This window comes from Nuphar pumila, chromosome 7 (genome assembly GCF_984573655.1).
Source record: "Nuphar pumila chromosome 7, dmNupPumi1.hap1.1, whole genome shotgun sequence".
Classification (NCBI taxonomy): Eukaryota; Viridiplantae; Streptophyta; class Magnoliopsida; order Nymphaeales; family Nymphaeaceae; genus Nuphar; species Nuphar pumila.
The window spans coordinates 108,877,845-108,901,318 of record NC_143255.1 but is presented as its reverse complement, the minus strand read 5'-3'; the positions used below and the strand labels follow the sequence as shown (position 1 = coordinate 108,901,318).

Genomic DNA, 23,474 nt, shown 5'->3' with positions numbered 1-23,474 from the left:
TTTTGCACATTGGTACATTTGTTTACCAGCGAAATAAAGTTTGATATTTGCATTAGAATTATGAGAATTACTTGAACATTTAATACAATATGTTTTGCTATTCTAGTATTCTTACCTGAGAAAGCATGTTGCAAGAGTTCTGGCGATGACTGGAGTCAATGAATAAGCTTGGGCTCCCACTTAACTATGAAAGATGGAAAATCTTTCTGCTCTTGTTGGTCCCTAGGATTGTATGAAGTGCATAATTTTTGTTGACTTAAATCCATCATAAGGAACATGGTGTAATCAAGCATTGCATCTTGGACATTCTTAATTTTGACATGGTCCATTGATTTGTGATGAATTATCACCCAATTACGGAAGAGGAAAAGAAATAGCTTTTCAGCTGCACAACTATTCCAAAAGAGGCTGCCAAAGATCGGGGAAACTTTATTATAGAGATTAGAGAAATTTGGTTGCTTTTTGGCTTGTGCTCTTACAATTGACTCGTTGAACTGGATTTCATCTTTTAGTCCAGGTGGACGATCCTCTTATTGGCATATAAAGTGGTCAACAAAAGGTATCGATTCGGTCATTCCTCCTTATGGGATGTGAATTATTTGTGGAAGGGATGTCTGGATGACAAAATGGCCTCTACTTGAATATTGCTCTCTAGATATGTATTTTTGCAAGTCGTAGGAGGTGTGATTGCTGTTAGTGCAGCAGATATCAAGGAATGCAAGAGCTAGGAGAATCTTCATAGATCTCTTAGCAGAATCTTATTGAAGGAAACCCATTAAAACTGTACACAATAGGTCCTTGGTCCAAGCTCTTGAACGCCATTTATGCACCCTAATTTATTATTTATGGAGGAAAGTTTTGAAAACACACCTAAATCATGAGCGATAATAAAAACACATCTAAACCAGTCACCTATGTCTTACAAGGTAATTTCTCGGCGAGGTTTTTTCTTGAAAATATTTTCAAAAGGTGGAAAATCTTGGAAGCATAAAAATTAAAAAATATAAATAATAGTAATAAAAAAAGATTTTCTTTTATTTTTCTTAAAAATATATAAAGAAACAAGTTTTTAAAGTTTTTAAAATACAGAAGAAATTAGAAAAGCTGAATTTAAAATAAAAAACATAAGTTTTTTTAATTTTAGTTTCTAAAACTTACTTGTATTTATTGTTATCGCTAATAATTTAGGTATCTTTTTGAAAATTAATCATAATTTTTGAGGTGGATGGTCATAGTCCCTTTTTGTCAACGTTTCTGTTGTTTCCTTTGAAATTTCTTGTAGAAAATTTATCGTTAATAACACATCTTGCTTGTTTCTTGTGGTCGTGAAGCAAGTGCATGAGACTTGTTGAATTTCTATTTGGTCAGGGTTTTCCACTTATTTGTCATAATCCTTCAGCTAGTACTTGATTTGTGGGGAAATGAATCCCTAATGATATCAATGATAATAATCTATGATTCTAATACATGTTAAATTTGGAAACAAATTGTAGAATGATTATGATTTTCCATTATTAATGCACCTCATATACAACAGAAGAACCTGTATGCATAATAATAGTTGCAAATTGTATCAGGAACATCTAATATGCATTAGTGATCTACGTCTAAATTAGTGTCTTCATTATTTGGTACCTATAAACTTTTTATTGAATCTTGTCCTTGTTCAATAAGACATTGTGAAATGGAGACCACATAGTTCAGATGATGTAAATACAATTAATACCTTATAAAATTTTCCCATTTGGCAGTTTGTAGTTCTGGTTCATCAATCATAATTAGCAGCTATATTTTCATGGCCTTTTCTGTGACAGTTGAAACCAGATAACTTGGAGACACAATAGTTTATTCATAATAAAAAGAATAACCTAGATGAAGCATTTCATTTTGTATATGGAAATCTAGCAATCAAATGTTTGTTTCTTGTGCAGAAAGCGACATGCTTTCATCTATTTATATTAGTGGTTTTGTTTTTCACTTTTTCTTCCACTTCTTATCAATTCAAGTTCATGACCTTGTTAACTGGATATTTCTGTCAGATCATTTCAATTTTTTTGTTTGCCTGATTGTTAGTTGGGACTTACCTACTTCTAGTGCTGAAATGGTTCAAGTTCATAATTCTTCAAAAGGTGTCCTCTCTCTTTTTTATGCTCCCCTTGAAGTGTCCATCTTAATAAGTTGTTTCTTGCAGCATAAATAGTTGCAGTCTTCTTAATGATTATATCTATCCCCTAGCATCTAGTTTAAAGGGTACACTGCTTTTGCATAATCTGTAATAATTTTCAGATTTTGTTCACAAGTTAGGTTTTCTGTTTGCATGTTTCAGACATGGCAGACGTGCTTGGCTGGGAAAGATAACAGATCATCATAATCTTATTGCAATTAGTGGAACTCATGGTAATCATATACTGCTATACGAATGCTTCTTGCCACAGTTTTAGGGAGTGTTTGGTCCTTGTTTTTATTATTTGTTATACAATTATGAGCTTTTTGGTGTATCAGAATTCTACAGAGTATTATTTTTATACTTAATTCTGCAAAATGTTATTTTGGTACTTTCTTTTTCTCATATGTCTGACTCTCTGAGTAATCATTCTATATTTCATATCTGTCACACAGGCAGTCCACTTAGTATGCATGCACCCTGTTGATATGGCACAACACCAGAGACATCTTGACACATCATGGACACTGTGAAACTTGTATCTGACATGGTCAACATATCCTTAATTTTTATTTATTTCTTTTATGATCTTGATTATTTAATTTTTAATTAATTATCTGTTTTTCATTTAAAATTTGTCATTAATCATATTATTATTTCAAATTTCCACTTAGATTTATTATTTTAATGTTTTTAATCATAATGACCTAGGATTGTGGTTCAAGAAGTTGCACTTAAGATGATCTTTATTGCCTTGGATTAAGAATTTTGAATGCACACACAGAGATATGTGTGTGTGTGTGTATAGAAAAGATGGCTACACTTGTGGGTTCCAAACTTACAAGTGAAAAACATTGTTTTTTATTATTTTTTAGATCGCACCCTTCAAATGTGATCTACATGTTTGGTGTAATAGGGTCGGCCCTTGGATCATGATTTTCCAACGTGCATGTAGTATTTTCTGGGGGTTGGAAAATCAATGACCTACAATACAATGATACCAAATTTTCATCCTAAAAAAACATGTACTTTTACATCAAAGAAATGCAATTCAAGGGTCAATTCCTACTATTTGATCACACTGAACATATCTATGGGATCAGATTGGTCAACATGATCCCTGCCCCTATGAGTTTCAACAAGAGGTATGAAATCCACTAATGTAGCCAATATTTTCACACGCACACACAAAAACACACATATAGTACAACTGTGCCTGTGTCTTTGTGTAACGACCCCAACTCATCCCCTTTGAAAATGCGGTATTTTTTTTTCAAAACAGTGCGGAAAACTTCCCAGAGACCCGGGGTCCTCACAGTTCCAATTCCAACTGGATAGCCAGATACCACAAACGAACTTGCAATTATCATCCATAAAACTAAACCAATAGCTTTATTCATGAGTTAAGAACTAATCTCAAAAACAGTGTTTCACTCAACAGAAAGTAACGTATCCACTGATGAAAAATAAGTAAATGAAAAGAACACTAGACTGAAGGACCAAAATAAAGAGCCACTCTGTCTACAAATGAAACTATCGAAAACTCATTGTGACTCCCGCGCCCTCACAGTAGCTGTCGACTTCACTGATCACCTGTTCCTGCGAAAAACCAACGAAGTAGGGTGTCATAATCGAAATCCTGAGCACAACTACTTCTTAATGAAACAAGTGAGATAAAAGGTTAAGATAAGATATCATGCAACAATCATAAATGCTAAGCATGCAAAGACAGTAAAGCAGTAGCATGTAATAAAACTTCAACATGCAACAAGAAATAAACATTCAACACTTACCATCTTGTATTGATTAAGGGAACCATTAAAGTATGCATAATCTAATGCATAACAGGAAAATGCATGACTTTTGTGCAATGCATGAATCATTTTATTATCTTTTATTTAAGTTTTTTGTTTCCCTATGCATGCTCTATTAAATGCATACAACTTTAAGTTTCTCTTTTTAATTACCGTTGCCCGCGGATACACTAAACGGGTACAAACCCCGAGGTCAAGTTAGGATCCCAGAGTAGCTTAGCACACAATTTGTATTTTATTACTGAGTTTCAAACTTAGCCCTCGACCGAATCACCTTCGAAACATTAGACCTCCACATCTAATGTCGGGGACACAAGGGACACCCCACGCCCACAAGTGCTGCTTCCTTGGTACCAAAAACAACAGCTGTGTCAAAACACACCACCCCCAGGTAAAGTGGCGGACTCTCCCTAAAACCGTGGCCAGGAGAAAGAACCTCAATATCGGGTTCAGGGGACCAAATTAAGCACATAGAGTTTTGTATCCTCACAGTCTCCCCAAGACCGGATCTCTAAGATCCCCATTCTCCAGATGGGTGATCTCAGAAAGTATATTACACTGTGCTTTATTATTATCTTTTATTAAAAATCAATTCCATAAGTTTTGCAACACCATATGCAAAAAAAGAAAGATAAGAGCTCGCGTCTATCTCGCGAGAGCCATCACAGGACTCCGGCCCGTGGAAACATGTAGAACAGTGCAATAAAATGAAATATTAGAAAAACATGATTTTTGCATTGCATTGACAGAAATAAGGAAAAACAACCCTCAACTCGGGCTTTTCAAGCCCTCAGTAATTCACTTTGTTCACCGAGGTACATTATGCGTAAACCATAACATATGGTATGTGAAGTAAATCATGTACTTTCAATTTGCACATTTTTCAAGTTAGTTACAAGCTCACAACCCATAAGCATAACCACAGAAATTTTCAGAATTTCCCTATATGCAAACTCAAGTGGATGCATGTTTTCTTTTAAGTGAACTTCCTTATGTGCATACCTATTTTCCAACTGTGTATCTACTCATGTTGGTTGCAAACCTTAACAAGAGTCACATATGCATGTCACTATATGTTCATATCATGTGCATGCCCACTAGTAAATGCATTGTTACGTTAAAAGAAACATCAACATATATGTATTTTCACGTGTATGCAGCCAACAAGGAAATGAGTTTGTTTACAATAGTCATAGGCACATTAACACAACTACTACCGTTCTACGTGACAATCAAATGCAAAATTTTTAAATAAGTGCATGCTTGCTGTCACATGATTTGATTCAATCAATGCATGTCTGTAAGTGTCTATCATTAACTGTAACATGCATGCCTTAAGGAAAAATTTATGTTTGTCAGTACTTCAACATCCATTCCATGTCCAGCCAACACCCGGATGGTTATGACAGCGTGTACACAGTCCCAGCAGCATAGGAGTCGAAGCTGGACAGCATACAACACGTACATAGTCCCCAGTCCGGCCTGTGTAGCCTATCGAAGATGGACAACATAACAGCAGCATAGGAGTTTAACAGAAATGTTTAAACCCTATACATATCTCACCTTATATATATATATCCCCTTAATTAAAATTTTCTTTTTCTTATCTAAGTCACCCAGCCCAGCCGACCCTGTCGGCTGGGTCTGACAGCATATCCACAGTCCCAGTTTGGGCCTGTGTATGCTGTCAGGAAACCACAACATATACAGACAGAAAAAATAAATTTTTTTTCCAATGCCCAAGACCACAGGCCAGCACCCAACCGACTGGGTCGACTGGGCCTGCCCCGGTCCTGCCAAAACCAGCATCGTACCCAGCCAATCACTTGGCTGGGCCTGCCAGCTCGGCCAGCAGCTGGCAGTCAGCCGAGTGCCACTCGGCTGGCTGCCAGCCAGCCAACAACCGAACCCCAAAAACAAAAGAAAACAGATTTTTTTTCTTTTGTTAAAGCCATGCCCAGTCCAGCCGACCTTGTCGGCTGGGCTCAACAGCATATACACAGGTCCAGTTTGGGCCTGTGTATGCTGTAAAAAACGACAACATAAAAGTTTACGCAAAAACTGTTTATTAGTTATATTATATACCCTTTTTTTTTGTTAAGAAACAATAAAAATACAGAATATACGAATGGGTAACAATGGAAATCGTGGGTCTACTGTTCCTCTATGGATTTCCATCAAAAGATGCATGGAAATCCAATCTTTACCCGATTTTTCATTCGTTTCAAGAAAGAGTACCCGTACCTTTAGAGGAAAAAAATATGAATAGAGGCTGTGGAAGGCGTTTGGGCTGAGCTACGATGCCTCCAATCTTCTTCTTCTACCTCCTTCACTCTCCCTTTCTTTCTCCCACTCTCTCTCTCCTCTCTCTTTTTCTTCTCTCCCCCCTTTTTTTTTTCTCTAGGGTGAAAATGAGGGAGAAGGGCTGCCCCCCCCTCCTTTCTCTTTTAATGAGAGTTTCCAGAATTAGGTCTCTCTCTTTAGGGAGTTTCCAGATTTTTTTGGACTCCTTTACTTATTATTATTTTGTTTGACTTTTTGACCCTCCTTTCCTAAAAGATATGGAAACCTCTAAACCCTTTTTAATTAGGGAAGAGGGTTAACCCTAAACCCTCTTAACCCAAATCCCGAAATTAATAAGAATAATTAAATTAATAAATTTATCTTTTTGAATTTACTTATTCTTAAATATTCAAAGGTTCCCAAAATTGGTCATGTTGACCATGAAGACTTTTTATATGCTAATAACCCCAATTTAAAGCTCCTAGCTGAATTTAAAGTCATAAAAATGTTGAGCTTGGATTTGGATCCGAATTTGGATCCAAGATCCAAGATCCAAACCCATACTCATACAAAAATTTGGATTAAGACTTGGATCAAGTCCAGATTTTATAGGACCTAACTAGGACCCAAATCCATAAAAATTTGGATCCTAGGCCTTGGATGAAATCCGATCCAATTTCGGATCCGTTTCAACAAACTCCTAAAATTTTAGAAAAACGTGATTTTCGAGCCAACCAGAACTCGAATTTGAAAAAGTAAAATACCATTGCGCTCAGAATTTCGAGGCGCATCCAATGATATATTACATGAATATCAAATTCCGAATTTCGCTCGAAAATAACTCGAATTTTGCTTGAATTTAAAAGTTGAAATTAAAACTCTTTGCCACACTTCGATTGGCTTGTCTAGACCTTGTTGATGAGACTTGGGTCAAACCCAAACTCTAAGACCTCGGTCTAAAACTCGAGCCTCAAACGATTTTCTTACCAGACTTAGCCAAATTTCAAAATTTTCATGAATTGACTAAGATCCGAAAACACGAGATCTTACACTTTGTGTCCTAGTTTTACAGAACTTTTGTATCATACCAAGTGTGCTTGTGGCATGTCCTGTACCTGGGTTCTTGTCTGTGTGACAGATTGTCACTTCGACTAGATTCTATCTGCACACATGAAGTGAGAGAAACTGTGCACTAAAAATGTCTGCTCATAACTATTTGAAAGAATGACAATAAGTTAATAACACACCATTTGGTTCATGTGTCATTCTTGAAAAAGTCTGGTCTCCAACACTTTGTAGTATCTTAGGTGAATCGAACCTGCGACATGCATGAGAGAGAGAGAGAGTAATGATATTGCCTAATATTCCGTCTATCGCACGTTTGATTCATAGTTATTTTTTTTCTTGTTTTACAATGTCCTTCTTTATATCAAATGATCATCTTATGCATCTTGAATCAATGATGAAATCCATCATTTGGAGTGCCATTTGTATAGGAGGGGTAGTCATCAATAATTTGAAAATATTACAATACTTTTGGGAGATTAGAAATGTGAAAATTTGTAATATTATCATTATATTTTCATCTAGTTTACTTTTTATTTCTCTTCTATTAGCATTATTTTTCCTCTTCATTTATCTTTTTCATATTTTATTTTATTTTTATATTTTCTTTAAAATTTGTAGAAATAATTACTAAAACCTATTATTTTCTTGTTTTTGCGTTATTTTTTTGTACTTTTTCGATTTTTAAGTGCCAAGATTTTCCCTTGATGCATTATCTGAAACCCATATATTGTGGAGATTATATACATTATCTGGTTGGTCCTATTCATGTAGGCCTTTTGTTGATAAGAGTGGAGGAAAGCTTTTTGAGAGCTTTTCAAAGTTATTTAAAGGTTATTGTTCAGCTTTATGCACTTTCTTTTGGGTTAGTAAGTAGACACAAAATATTTAGTTTATGTAAAGAACTCTATTCACATTAAGTTCGATAGCTATTGAATTATTGTTGTGAGTTCTGGATCATATTCTCTTCATGTTTTTGAGAATAGTTGTCCTTGTTTTCTTATGCAGATAGTATGGATCTACTTATTCCTTTATATCATTGTTATCCTTTATTTTTTAGGAAAAAGTACAACCACTGCTATGCTTGCATTTGTTTTAAGTGCAATGGGTGAAAACCTTACTGCTCTAGTAGGTGCACACGTGCCACAGGTAGGCTTAAACAAACTTAATTTTTCTGTTGTGCTCAAGATGGGTTTAGAACTCTGCTTGAAAGCTGTTCATGGTTGCCATTGATGTTCATTCTTACTTTTGTTGATCTGTAAGTTTGTAAGCATCAGGATGTTGAATCTGAGATAAAAAATGTTTTCCATGTCTTTTTTAACGGCCACTAATTTAAGATGCTATATTGTCTGTATAAAACTTAAGTGAATGCATCAACAAAATTTTCAGGAGCTTATGATCACTTGTTTTGTTGGACTTGTTTGTTTATCTCATAACCACAAATGTGGCTGAAAGCTTGAAAACATCATGATATTATTTTGGTTCATATTATAGGTCAATTGTTATCTATTTCATATTTTCGTAGCAGATATTATAGGCAAAATATCAGACGTTCTGCAGAATATTTTCATTGATATTTTATTTTTATGTTCTTCATTTTGGCTATCATTCTTTTTATTATTCTATTTTTCACAAATTTTGGTAAACTTTCTACCTTTTATACTATTGAAAAAAGTGGATCTAGTTTTTTTTATATTAAAAAAAAATCATGAATATTGTTGAGAAAATTTGAAAGTACCTCCAAGAAATTGCCTGGTTGAGAATTGGGACGCTATTGAGGCTGATATTGGTGACCATGGCTGTGTTAGAAAGTATACGGAAATGAATTACAAGAATGCATAATGCATTCATAAGGTCCAACATTGGACAAACACAACCCCATAATGGGGAATAACAAAATGATTCACTAAAGGGCACCACAAGAAGCCTACAAAGAGGCATAAGTTACATATGCTTTATTAAATGAGAGCCTAAAAGGCCATGCCTTACATGGGGGATTACCCCTCTATTTATACACAAAGCAGTGAGAGAGAGAGAGAACATTGGGAGGCCCAAAAGGGGACTCGTTGGGCCCCCAACGGTCATTGTGACCGTTGGGGGCTCCAACGACTCCTTTGGTTGGGACCCCCAATGCAATGCCTTAAATGCATTTTACAATACAACAACAACAACTACGCCTTCATCCCAAAACAATTGGGGTCAGCGATATGAACCAAAAAAGAAAATCATTCTGGGCCCTTCACATGAATCCTTCTCCTCCAATCATTTTACAACAATTGAAAAATAAAAAGGAAAAAGAAAATGTAAAATAAAATACATGTAAAAAGATGTAAAAAGACTAAAATGCCCCTAATGGACAGAATTACAAAAATACCCTTTTCGGGTATGATGAGATAAATACATATATATGTATATATGATTACATATATTTTAACACCCCCCCCCCCCCAAAAAAAAAAAAAACTTTGCGTGGGCATAACAATAAGTTTGAAGATACAAAAGGAGTGTTCCAGTCTTCAAAAAAATCTTCAATGGAAGTCATCAACATTATAATACATGAAAGAACTTTGCATCTGTCAGCCTTTAACTGTCTTTAATGATCATCCCCAAGCTCCTTTCACGATGTATCATAGATGCTTCATTCATCCCATCTTGAAGATCCTGTGGAACAAGCCAAAAGAACTCCAAGTAAAAAGTACCTTTGTATCTTAATCAAATAAGAGATATCAAAAAATGGATAATAGACCATAACATTGATTAAGAAGGACAATGATTCAAAAGATAATTTATGCATTTTGATTGAGTATTTATGCAAAACACGAATTAAGCTTAAACATTGATAAAACACACTAAGTTTTTGAAGAAAGATAAGTGCACAAAGGCCACACTAAAAACATTTGTCCAAAAATATCTCCAAGAACCATGTAAAAATGCCTTCAAAGATGTGCACTTCAAGCACCAACACCACAAAGGAATACGTGTGCAAGGACACACCAAGAACACTTGAATAAAAGTATCCAAAGGTACAAATGTGACACCCACAAATGCAAAAGATTGAATTTCTTAGAATAGGTGAGCACTAAGGCTCCCAAAATCATTCTTACAAGGGTTTTATCAATATTTGGAAGTAAGGAGTGTGTGCACGGAGAACACTCACAAGTGCACAAGACACACAAAATATGAGATTTGTAGTAAGATCAAGTAAAAATTTTCATATATTAGAAATATATCTAAGAAGACAATATTCACATAAGAACAAATTGCTCCGAAGGGAATGTGTACAAGAGCATACGAAAGAAAGCATGTTTAACACACATAGATCACCAATAGGGAGACATTTGATCAACAGATGAGTTAATGATTTCTCTCACATAAAGAAGAAATTCTATGCCAAACAAATGCCATATGTGAACTTGCAAGGACATGATCTAAAAAACATCCACCCAAGAGTCAAGAGCATAAAAAGAGTGTATAAAACACAAAAGTTCAAAAAGATTTAAGTCCACTTAAGAGGCAAAATAATGATTGTTATTTTAGTAGAGAACCTTACACATTTAGGAACATCTCACTCAAATGATTGAAATTACAAAAACTCATTTTGCATATCAAATACAAAGGTGGCCAAAACCATAAGCACTTAATATGTAGATTAAATGCCAAAAAATCATTTTGATTTTAAAATATGCATATTAATGATATGATTCACTTGTATCTTTAAAAGATAAAATATGAATGAAATTTCACAAATTTCAACAATAGTTCATCCATTATAAGCAACTACCTCATTAGTCCTCCAAAACCCATAAATCAAGTGTATAAGCTACTAGAACAAGAACATAATCATAATGTCATTAAAGGCCAAAAGACACACACAAAGGTGTGTATAAACACCTCTTGTCTACATGTAATAATACTTGAAATGAGTGTATCAACGACAAGAACAAGAGAATACACGCCAATATGAACCAAAAACATCTCTTGTCTTCATAAAAAGGCACTCAAAATCAAGTATGTTCAGCTACTAGAACAAGAGTATCAAGCCAACCATGGGCTAAAACACAATACATCTCTTGTCTAGATAAAATGACACTTGAAATGAGTGAAAGAAGCCAACCATGAGCATACATCTCAGCGACTAGAATAAGGACACAAATGCCAACATGGACTAAAATCACACACCATGGTATGAATCAACGTGCCTTGTCTACATATAATAACACTCAAGACAAGTGTGTTCAGCTACTAGACGAAGAGAACAACGCCAACAAAGGGCTAGGCTACCAACACACAAAGGTGTAATAAAAAATCTTGTCTACATATGATGACACTTAGATAAGAGGTATAAAAGGAGAAGACTTTTGAGGCAAGAAAACTTGTAATGGAAATACAATTAAAGAACATCAATTTTTCAATATACCTTAAAACACTAAGGTTTCAAACTTTAGACATTCATCACAAGTATACATAATTAAAAGCATCCATAAAAACAACGGCCACAAACAAATGAGTGACACACTCATAATTAGAGATCACATAATAAGTCATTTTAGAGTCAAACTACAAGTTGACAACTTAAAATGACATAACACGAGGTACCCATAACTCACTTCAACAAACATCTTTAATATAACAATAACAAGGCCCAAAAGGATTGATGCATCATATAACAACTTGTGATGGATAAATATAAATGTCATAAAAAGACAATGAATACATAAGGAAATCATTTTTCCAAATAGGTGATTTTACAAAGAGGGCTGATTTGAAAACAAATCAAATCAAAGGTTCAATATAATCAATCACAACAATATGCCTTATAACAACAATTTTGCTTAAACACAAATTATGCTTAATCATGATCAATTCTTCAAAAGAAGTCATTTATACCAAAAAGGCTTATCATGCAACAACATGAAATATTAAGCAACATCATGTGTAAGAACCGATTTGGAATAATCAAAGAGTCAAAACAAGCCTCAACTATGATAGATATAAAGTGCAATTACATTCCCACCAAATGATAATAGATGCACTTTTATGCAATACAAGATGTTGAATGACGATAATTTTGAATGAACAAATAAAAAATTTAGGCCAATATAGGCATTCATAAAGATGGTAAGATTATGAAGTTTGAAAATCTTATGAAATCCACTATTGTAACTTAAAAATGATGTTCACAACCAATCTCAAAAGATCCACAAAGGTTTACAAGTATTAATGAATCTTTGAAGGATATTATGCAAGAGAAAGATACTAAAAAAAAATCTTCTCACAACAACCATGAAATCTTTACAAAAGAGTATATACTCACAAGAAGATTATAAGGACCGAAAGGCTCCTTAAAGAGAGCTCAAATACAAAAACACACAAAATTCCCAAATGAGGGGGAAAAACTTCCTTAAAGTGGGAGAAATCCCAACAAAGAAGAATAATAGATTTATTAAAAAACCTTATGACAAAATAAGATTGTACTATGGCATAAATTTATAAAATTAAACATTTATTGAGGAAAAATTCAAAACTCATAAGTTGATAAAAAACATGACTTAATAGGTTATTACCAACTCCTAATGCAATAAGTACGTAACAAACATTAATGAAGACCATAAATTTTACAATGAGACAAACTCTTTAAATCAAATTGAAGAATCTTTAAGAGTATAAAGATGCAAAAAAAATCACCATATTCCATAAAACCATTTTAAAACTTAATTCAACCGGTATTATAAAAAGCCTTCTTAATCAAATATTGCTCATATGAAAATGACACATTAGGTAAGTGAATCAAAACTTAATAAGGAATTTTTCATATATGTCAAGCATTTTTCCAAAAAAAAAAACTACATATCTCACAAACATTTTAATCTTAACATACCTTTCTTTAAGGACTTATCATTCATATAAAAGGTATTCTTACAAACAAAGTTAGGTATAAAATATAAATTCAAAGCTCCAATGATCATAAATTTTTACCGACCTATTAAAGCAAGTTTTGAGCAATCATATATCTAATTTTTCGAAAAATAAGTTCACCGATTTTTAGAAATTATCATTTAAATTTTTTAAAGAAAAACATACGAAAAAGTATGTATACGAAAAAGATTCAATGGAGCTGCACCCCTATTGGCTCCATTGTATTATATATTGGCCTCTTGTGACCTTATATTCTCAACTCATTCTTGAGTGCTTTTATGCAATAACAAGTTTGTAGACCCTTGTGTGGGTGGTTTCATGATTCAATCAAGTATTTTTACTTGATTGAAAGTGTGTTCTTGCATGTGTATCAGATTCAATCCACTTCATTACAAATGGTGCCCCGTAAGAACTCATCACAAACATAATGATAGTCCATCTCAATGTGCTTTGTTCGTTCATGAAAGGTGTGATTGCTGGCAATGTAGATAGAACTCTTGTTGTTGCAGCACATCTTCGAAGGAGTTGAGAATGAGACACCCATATCTTTAAGCAAGCTTCTTAACTATACAATCTCAGTGGTGGTGGTAGCCATCGCACGATACTCTGCTTCGGTAGAAGAGAGAGAAACTTTCTGTTGCTTCTTACACCTCCATGAAATAAGTGATTCTCCAAGAAACACACAATAACCTGTGGTGGAAATACGATCATCGGGGTTACCCTCCCAATCAGAGTCAGTATAAGCAAGTAAAGCAAGAGGTGAAGAGGGTAAGAATAATCCTTTAGTTATGGTGCTTTTCAAATATCTGATAATCCTCATGACTGCGGCCATGTGAATGGTAGAAAGAGCAGTCTGAAATTGGCTTGCACTATGAACCACATGAGAAATATCGGGCCTGGTGATAGATAAATATGTTAGTGACCCAATCAACTGACGGTAATGCGTGAGATTTGCTAAAGGAGTGCTATCACTGACTCTCATCTTGGCGTTGATCACTTCTGGAGTCTCCACCTTTTTGTCATCTGTCAGCCCAAACCGGGCAATAATGTCAGAGGCAAGCTTCATCTGAGAGAGAACATACCCCTTGGGGGAGTATGCAACTTCAATTCCTAAAAAATACCTCAGAAAACCAAGGTCAGACCATGGTTTTAAAACCCGTGACTCGGAACTCGACTCGTTCTTTATGGACTCGTGACTCGGCGGGTCAACTCGGTGACTCGGACCGGGTTTTGTTAACTTTTGATTTTAAAAGAAAAACAATATATAAATTATCATTTAAACATATAAAAGTTTGTAGAATGACTTAATTACTAGTGTAATTGATTAATAATTAAAATAACATCAAGTAAAACTATATCTAACTTATAATTACTCATCTAATAGCAAGAAATCGAACAACCAAGCAAAACAATAATTCAATATTTCAATAGAAATAAGCCCTAAAGTAAAGTTAAGTTACAAAGTTCATAAATATAAAGTTAATGATCATAACACAATGACAAAATCAAATTTCATTCATCCAAAATGCATCCACTTTTACAAAATATGATATCTCAATTCTCAAGTCAAGAGTCAATGACTCAAATCTCAAATAGAGGCGAAGTGCTATTATTTGGAACTTCATTTGAATCAATTCTTGAGTTGAAAGTAGAAATTAATGGCTGAATTGGAGTACTAGTGGTTGCATTTTTCCCTTGCATCTTCATCTTCAACTCCATCACCACCTTCGTCATCAATAAGATTAGCTTCTTCAATGTTTTCAACTTCCATCTCCAAGTCTCTTAAGAAATCCTTCGTTCAATAAAATATGACACATTTGAGTTAACATGCAATAGAGAAAGACAAAAAACTAAATTAAAACAATTTTAATCAAGTTAAAATATCCAACAAACTTTTACGATTTTACCTCATCTCCATCTAAAACTCCTTCTTGCATGACCCCTTCATCCATTGGTGTTTGCAAATATATATTGTCCAAAGAAATTGGGTCAAGACGTGTTCTCTTTAATTGCTTTTCTCTCAGACGTAAATTATAATGGACAAACACTAAGTCATTAAGTTTCTTTTGAGCTAATCTATTTCTTCTCTTAGTGTGAATTTGATCAAAGGTACTCCAATTTCGTTCACATCCAGATGAAGAACATGTTTGACTAAGTATACGAATAGCAATTTTTTGAAGATCGGGGGCACATATTCCATGCATTTTCCACCACATTGCTGCATAAAGCCAAAACACACAAAAATGAAAAGTTGATTAAAGAAATATTCTTTTGCACAACACAACAATAATGTTAAAGATAAATCACCTGGCTTATGCTCATCTCTAGTCATAACAGCTATAGAAGTACCAAAATCTGCACTTGCGTCTTCAAATAACTCAAGTTGCTTGCATGCTCTTACTCTAGCTGAAATATTTGGCTCCAACTTCTCAATACATTGAATTAAACCACGCCTTACTTCAGGATGCTTTGTGAATTACATGAAATAGTGCAAATAGTCAAATACATTAAATTGGTAATTGATAAAAGAAATTTCATATTCAAAAATTAAAACAATTAATAAAAAGATATAAACAAATACATACCTTAGAAAATTGTGGACTATAGTGGTATTTGGGATTGAGATAGTATGTTGCTGCATGAAGAGGGTGATGAAGTTGATTTTCCCAACGATTGTCAATTATTTTCCAATAAGGTTTATACTTTTTCTCGTCATTGTCATGAATTTCTTTTATAGCCTCTTTTGCTCTATCCATAGCTTCATAAAGATAACCCATTGTAGGATTTTCTTCACCATCGACCATTCTCAAAACTTTGACCAAAGGTTCTATAGTTTTAACAGTTGATTCTACGACTCTCAAAAAATTACTATTCAATATAATATCCTCCATCTCTTTCCCCTCAGCAAATGATGAATATTTTGAATTGTTCCATTCATCTGATGCCATCATTTTTCTAAGACCACTTCGATGTTCTAGCAAAGATTGAAGCATGATAAAATTAGTGGCAAATCTTGTAGTAACCGGTCTTAGAATTTCTTTCTTATTAGAAAATTGAGTCCTCATTAGGTTCAAAACAAAAGTATGATTGTAGATGAACTTCGTGATCCTTTTTCCTTTTTCCACACATCCAGCTATGCTTTTTATCTTAGAAAAATCTTCAAGCATGAGATCTATGCAAAGAGCTGCACAAGGAGTCCAAAATATGGTTTTCCTCCTATCCTCCAACATCTTTCCAGCTGATTGATAGTTGACTGCATTATCTGTGATTATCTGTCATTTTTAAATTTCAAAACATTATTAACATACTAGACAAATTATAAATATCAATGTTTAATAGAAAATTACAAAAGAACAGAATAATATACCTGAACAACATTCTCTGCACCTACTGTTTCCACCACTTCATCAAATAATTTTAATAAATTTTCTCGATTCTTCACGATACTTGTTGCATCAACTGATTTCAAGAAGTAAATGCCCCTTGGACAATGAACAAAAAAATTTATCAATGTCCTTTGTGTTGCATCTTTCCAACCATCAGCCATAATAGAACAACCCATTTCAGCCCAAGACTCCTTGTATTCTTTGAAATAATCATTAATTTTTTTAATTTCTTCTTGTAACAATCTTCCAGAAATCTCAGATGAAGAAGGCGGCTTCAATCCCATTCCTACTGAGGAACAAACTTCAATCATCTTCGTAAAGTAAGGAGAATTGGCTGCGTTGAAAGGAATGGCTGAATGATAAAAAAATCTCGCAATAGCTAAACATAACCTATCTCTAGCTTTTTTATCCAAAGCTGCTTTTATTCCAAGTTGTTTCATTGATGGAGACCCTGCCTTCACTTTAACAAAAGCATCAAGATTATGCTTTGGGGCATCGTTCATCAATTTTTTTCCCTTTATATATATTTTCTCAGAAGACTCATCACTTTCATCTGACAAGTCCATATCATTATCATTTACTTCAACAAAGGAACCAATCTCATTTACAATATTTCTCTTATATATTTTGTGTTCCTTAAATGACTCCAAATTCTTACGAATTTTTTTTCTTACAGATTCTTCGACTTTGTCACATGGTTCCACCTCTCCTTTAATACCAGCAAGATGATACTTAAGTCTATTAATGCCACCACTCATTTGTTTTGTACACCAAGTACATTGTACCCTCTTCTTTTTCTTATCAAGTGGTAAACCAAAATCCCACACAGGGTCATTTCCTTTAGTGAATGCTATTGGAGTCCTTGAAGATCCTTCTTCTGACATTTCTTTGATGATTTGATAAATCTAAAACTTTTAAATTTGAAAAGTTAAAAACATACGCACGGTTAGTAGATTATGCACAAACCCACCAAGGAACAACATTTAAAAACTTAAAAACATAGTGTCATACAAGTATAAAACTAAAACTATACATGATACACTACATAATGCACACAAACTGAACACTGTATATGCTCATCAGCATAAACAAGTTATCATTTTTTTTTACTATTAACACTAGCACGATAAAGTTATCAACAACAAAAAAAACCATTAGTGCATGCTTCGTTGCCAAAAAAAATAAATAATGGATCCATGCTAATTTTTTTTGTCAAATTTGTTTGGTTAAAATAGCGAAAGAAATGATGGCATATTATGTCACAACTTCAGCAACCTACATCTTCAACAGTGAGAATAAAGCAAACCCAATCTTGGCTGCATCTATCAAGGATAAGAACAAGAAATATGCAATGCTATTGATTTGCACACAAACTACCAAATAGCCACATTGAATTTCTCCAGAATATGATGGTGAAAAAAATAAACAAAAGCCTTCAAAGAAAAGTGTCCACAGAAAAAGAAGAGGTCTACAACATTGACATACACACAAGCAGAAAAAATAGAACTGCATCTCTTATACAAAGTACAAACATAGATAATAGAAATGTTCAAAACGATATTTATATATTTGACAGGCTGCTATTCAAAATGGAAAAAAGTACCCCTGGTAACCATGTGAAAGTTCTCAAAGCAAAAATCCAGTGAACTTGTCATATATTTATTAAAGGTTGAGGAATTTGACTTGCAGTATTTGTGTGTCTGTGCCTAGTTTTCAATGTGTATTTCAGTGTGTAGGGATAACAATTCAGCTCCTGAAGTCATCAGAATTTGGTGTGGAGAAATTCTACTCTTTTTTCGTAGGTCACCCAGTATTAAACCCCAATCAGGCTTGAATGTTTTTTTATGGGACATTTAATCTGTTTATCACCCTTGCATATGCAAATAAAGTGTTCTAACTTCTAAATTAGAACATTTAATCTGTTTATCACCCTTGCATATGCAAATGAAGTCATCAGGGATAACAATTCCCCAAGATGTGTACTAAGTAGTAACACAACATTTTAAGGTATGAATCAGGTGTCTAAGTAAGAACTAGAAGAATGTTGCTACATCTAGTACCAAACTAGAACATTGTTGTTTCCCAAAAAAATTGAACATATGGTGGAAAACGTGACTGAGCTGTCACAGAATTCAGAGTACTTTACTTGCAACGCTTGTTGACGCCCTTGTTACTTTGTGACATAATATACTTTCCAGGATTGCAAAACCTATGTTAATGAAAGAACTAGCACATTCTGACAAACTACCATTTCATACAAAAGATCACAAACTAACAAGGGCCTAAATCCAATTCAATAAGAAAATACATGTTACAAAGATGTGAAACTTGGTCAGTATATCAGACTACATCCTGTGAGGCGTACGCTTCAAGAACTGAGGCGTACGCCTCACCTGTGAGGCGTACGCTTCAAATACTGAGGTGAGGCGTACGCCTCACCTGTGAGGCGTACGCTTCAAATACTAAGGCGTACGCCTCGCAGGCGATGTCGCAGCAGCCGAAGGACCACCTTGAATCCAACGTTTAAAAACTCGCCGGAAAATCTTGCCGGAAAAACATACCTGGTGGCGTCGAAAAATGTCGCCGATGGACTGTTTTTGCTGGAGAAGACACGTCGGAGCTGCGACGATGTGCCTTCGCCGTCGATGTGCCTTCGTCGGCGACCTGACGTCACAGTTCACGTCGGAGTTAATGTTCGCGATGCAAATACAAAACGAAGAAAAATCCCACTGTTCACGCCGGCGTCACTGCTCACGTCGGCGTCACTGCTCACGCCGGAAACTCCTTTCCGGCGTCGCTTTTCTCGCCGGATGGCTGGAGCTGCAGCCGCACCTTCTCGGCTTTTCCCCTCTTCAGTCGAGGGTTAAACGCAATGAACAGTGAAAACCCTTTAGGTTTTCACATTTCGTTAACCATTTAAAGGGTAAAATATTTAATATTGCGAAACTGCCATTAAAACAAACCCTCCGAGTTCTCCGATTTTTTTTGACCCATGACTCGTCCCGAGTCGCGCGAGTCGTCCAACGAGTTTTGTAAGAAGGAAAACGACAGACCTCGCCCGAGTTCTACGTGACTCGGCCGAGTGAGGCCGAGTCTAGCCGAGTCATGCCCGAGTCTTGGTCACCCGAGTATGCCTTACCGGGTTGACCCGCTGGAGGGCCGAGTCAGCCGAGTCAACGAGTTGACTCGGCGAGTTTTTAAACGTTGGGTCAGACATATCAGTTTTTTTTTTAGAATATTTTTAATAAGGTCAATACCCTTTTTATCATGACTTGTGATAATCATGTCATCAACATATAGCAACAAAATTGTTATGTACTCATTAGAAGTTTTAACAAACAAAGCAGTATCAGTATAACATGAGGAAAAATCATTATCGAGAACTACTTTGCTAAAAAGATCATACCAAGCTTTTGGTGCTTGTTTAAGACCATAGAGAACTTTATTTAACTTTATCATATTTCCTTTACCAATTTCAAGACCTAGCGGATGATCCATAAGAACTTCTTTACATAGAGTTCCATTTAAAAACACATTTTTAACATCAAGTTGATATATAGGCCATTGCTTAATGGAGGCTAAGGCAATTAATGTTCGCACATTAGTGATTCTAGCTACTGAAGCAAATGTTTCTTCATAATCAATCCCATATTCTTGGGTGTAGCCTTTTGCAACCAAACGAGCTTTGTATCTTTCTAGAGATCCATCACACTTGGTTTTGACTTTATATATTCATCTACACCCAATTGCCTTTTTTCCTAATGGTTAAAGAATAATGCTCGAAGTTTGAGCTTTGTTAAGAGCCTCTAATTTAATTTTCATGGATTCAATCCAATATGGATGATCTTTAGCTTCTTTAAATGAAGTAGGCTCATGATACAAATGTATTAACATGAGACAAGTCTTATAATTAGGTGAAAAAGATTCATAAGACACAAATTTTTGTGGTGACCTACTATTACACGAGAAGATCTCTTAGGTGGATCAATAGGTTCTTCTAAAGAGAAGTCTTGAAAATATCTCTCAAGAGCAGGTTAATGTTCATTTCCTAACCGCCATGTATATACATTTATATCATTAAGGTTCTCATCTTGAGAAACATTACCATGTTGTGGTATATCATTATGATGTAAAATGCCATCACAAGTATCATCACAAATAATTGTATCAGGGAACTCAATTCTAAGAGCTAAGTCAAATAAGAAGGAATAATCAATGCCTTCTCTAGATGTGTGGATATCAAAACCATTTTGTTCTTCAAGAAAGTTTACATTTATTGACACATAGAGTTTATTGTTTCGAATATCATAGCATCTATAGCCTTTTTGATTTTCACCATAGCCAATGAACACACATTCAAAAGCTTTGGGTGATAATTTATCTTGTCCTTGAACAAGCACAAAGCATTTACATTCAAATATCCTTAGTTTATTAAAATCTGGAGTAATTTTAAATAATTTTTCAAAAGGTGAAACATTTTTTAAAGAAGAAGAGGGCATACAATTGATAAGATATGTTGCGGTAAGAAGAGCTTTAGCCCAAAAGTTTTTAGGAACATTTTTAGAGATAAGAAGTGTTCTTGTAGTTTCAATTAAATGTCTATGTTTCCTTTTCGCAAGACCATTTTGTTGTGGAGTTTTAGGACAAGATCGGTGGTGTAAAATTTCATTTATTTTGAAATAATTTTGAAAATCTTTAGACATGTACTCACCTCCAGAATCGGATCTAAATATAGCTATATTATTTTGAAATTGATTTTGAATAAGAACATGAAATTGTTTAAGATTAGTGAAGACATCAGATTTGTTTTTAATAATGTATACCCATGTATATCTAGTAAAGTCATCAATAAAAGTAACATAGTAGGAATATCCCCCTTTGGACATAACGCGTGTCAGCCCCCATACATCGGAATGCACAAGTTCAAAAGGTCTTTTTGACACAAAATTACTATGCGAATACAAAATCGAATGAATCTTTCCAAGAATACAATCATTGCATGTAAATGTATTTGTATTATAAAATTTTTTCAAAAAAGGAAAGAGATACAACTTGGAAATACTAGGATGTCCACGCCTCTTATGCCAAGTCTCAATATCTTTGGATTGAACATTATTACAAAATGATTTGGATGGCAAAGACAAAAAGTCCATATAATAAAGATCCTCTCTTCTATGGCCTTGCCCAATCCGCTTCCCGGACTGGAGATCTTGCACATAGCAATGGGTAGGTGAAAAAGTGACATCACATTCAAAAATGGTAATTTGAGAAACAAAAAAAAGATTTAAATTAAGTTTTGGAATAATTCGGATTTTGGGAACAAAAAAATATTTGTTTTGGTCGTATGTTTTCTCAAGGTTTCCAATGCCTTCAACATCCAAGGATGTTCCATCGACGGTGGAAACATATGATTTGAATTTATTGAGACTTGGTTTTGACAAAAATGATGCATTTGGAGTCATATGAAAGGAGGCACCCGAGTCAAGAATCCAAGAGGTCATACTTGGAAAAGAGGAGATGGCGGCACCGGAACTGGAAGGTGAGGAGGAGGATGTAGAGTAATTCATCTTTATACATTGTTGAAGTGTTTCGGTAAGATGAGCGATGGACTCCTTTATGTCTCCATCCTTCTTTGAATCTTCATTTGTGTTTGGAGAAATTTCACCAGCAGAAGCCACCTTCTTCTTGAATTTGGGGCAATCCTGACGAATATGGCCCGGTTAATTACAATTATGACAAATAATTTTTCTTCCTCCACCACCATTATTCTTTCAAAAATGGGGTGGTTTATATGATCTTACATTGTTGCCGGGTCTAGACACGACATAAACTTCATCAACATCTCTTTTTAAGGCCAAACGAGTTTCTTCTTGACATAAGTCGGCCAAAATGTCACTTAGAGGATTAGAAGCCCTATGAAGAAGGGATCCTCTAAGTTGCTCAAATTCGGGACGAAGTCCATAAATAAATTGAAAAAACCTCTTTTTTTTCATTTGCTCTTGCCTCATGGCAATAACACTACATTCTCATTGAGGTTCGAGAAGAACAAGTTCATCCCATAAAGAAGATAGGGCACTCTAATAGTCCCTAATACTCATATCATCTTGCTTGGTAGCTCTTACCTTTTCTTGTAGAAAGAAATGCCTAGCAAGGTCTCTTTGAGTGCACATGCCTTTCATAAATAACCAAGCTTCATTAGCCTTCTTGAACTTTGCAAGATTTACACAAATCTTTAATTCGACATTATTCATGAACCATGCTAGAATTTTAGCATGCTCACTTTCTCAATCTTCCATTCTTGAAGAGAAGTCAAGAATAACCTTCTCTTTTTCCTCTTCGTTTAATGCTCTTTCCTCATTTCCTTCAAACTTAGTTAACTTCAATTGTGGTTCCAGAATGGTTCCACACACATAACCCCAAAGTTTTTTACCTTTGAGGTTATTTTCCATAGCGGCCGCCCACATTCGGTAATTGGTCCCATCCAATTTGAATGAGAGGTCGATTTTTGCATCCTTGTTGGCCATTTATAGAAAAAGAGTTTGAAAGCAAGAAAGATGAGTGATATTACTTGTCAAGAGAGGATCCGATGAAGCTTCCTCAACCAAGGCTCTGATACCATGTAATGAAGTGCCAAATGAGTGAGGCGATATCTCCAAGATCAAGCACAAAAGCACGCAGATACACAAGAAGCCACTAATGGGCAAGATTGCAACAAACCACAAAAGTGGTAAAACACACAAAATAAGGTGAAAAAATATATTCCACTCACATAAGGCTTCACAACAAGCTTGAAGAGTACATGGGGCCAAACCCCTTATTTATACACGCTAAGGGACCCAAGGAGGG

The 23,474-nt window shown here is 34.8% G+C and overlaps 1 protein-coding gene across 1 annotated transcript in view; it reads left to right on the top strand.

The window, feature by feature from the left end:
• LOC149832862 (uncharacterized) overlaps nucleotides 1-23,474 on the top strand; it is a 46,186-nt gene that overhangs the window by 1,133 nt on the left and 21,579 nt on the right. The window contains exons 3-4 of the mRNA XM_090014754.1: nucleotides 2,327-2,397; nucleotides 8,387-8,475. Coding sequence (XP_089870880.1) covers nucleotides 2,327-2,397; nucleotides 8,387-8,475 — 160 coding nt within the window. The remainder of the gene's footprint in view (nucleotides 1-2,326; nucleotides 2,398-8,386; nucleotides 8,476-23,474) is intronic.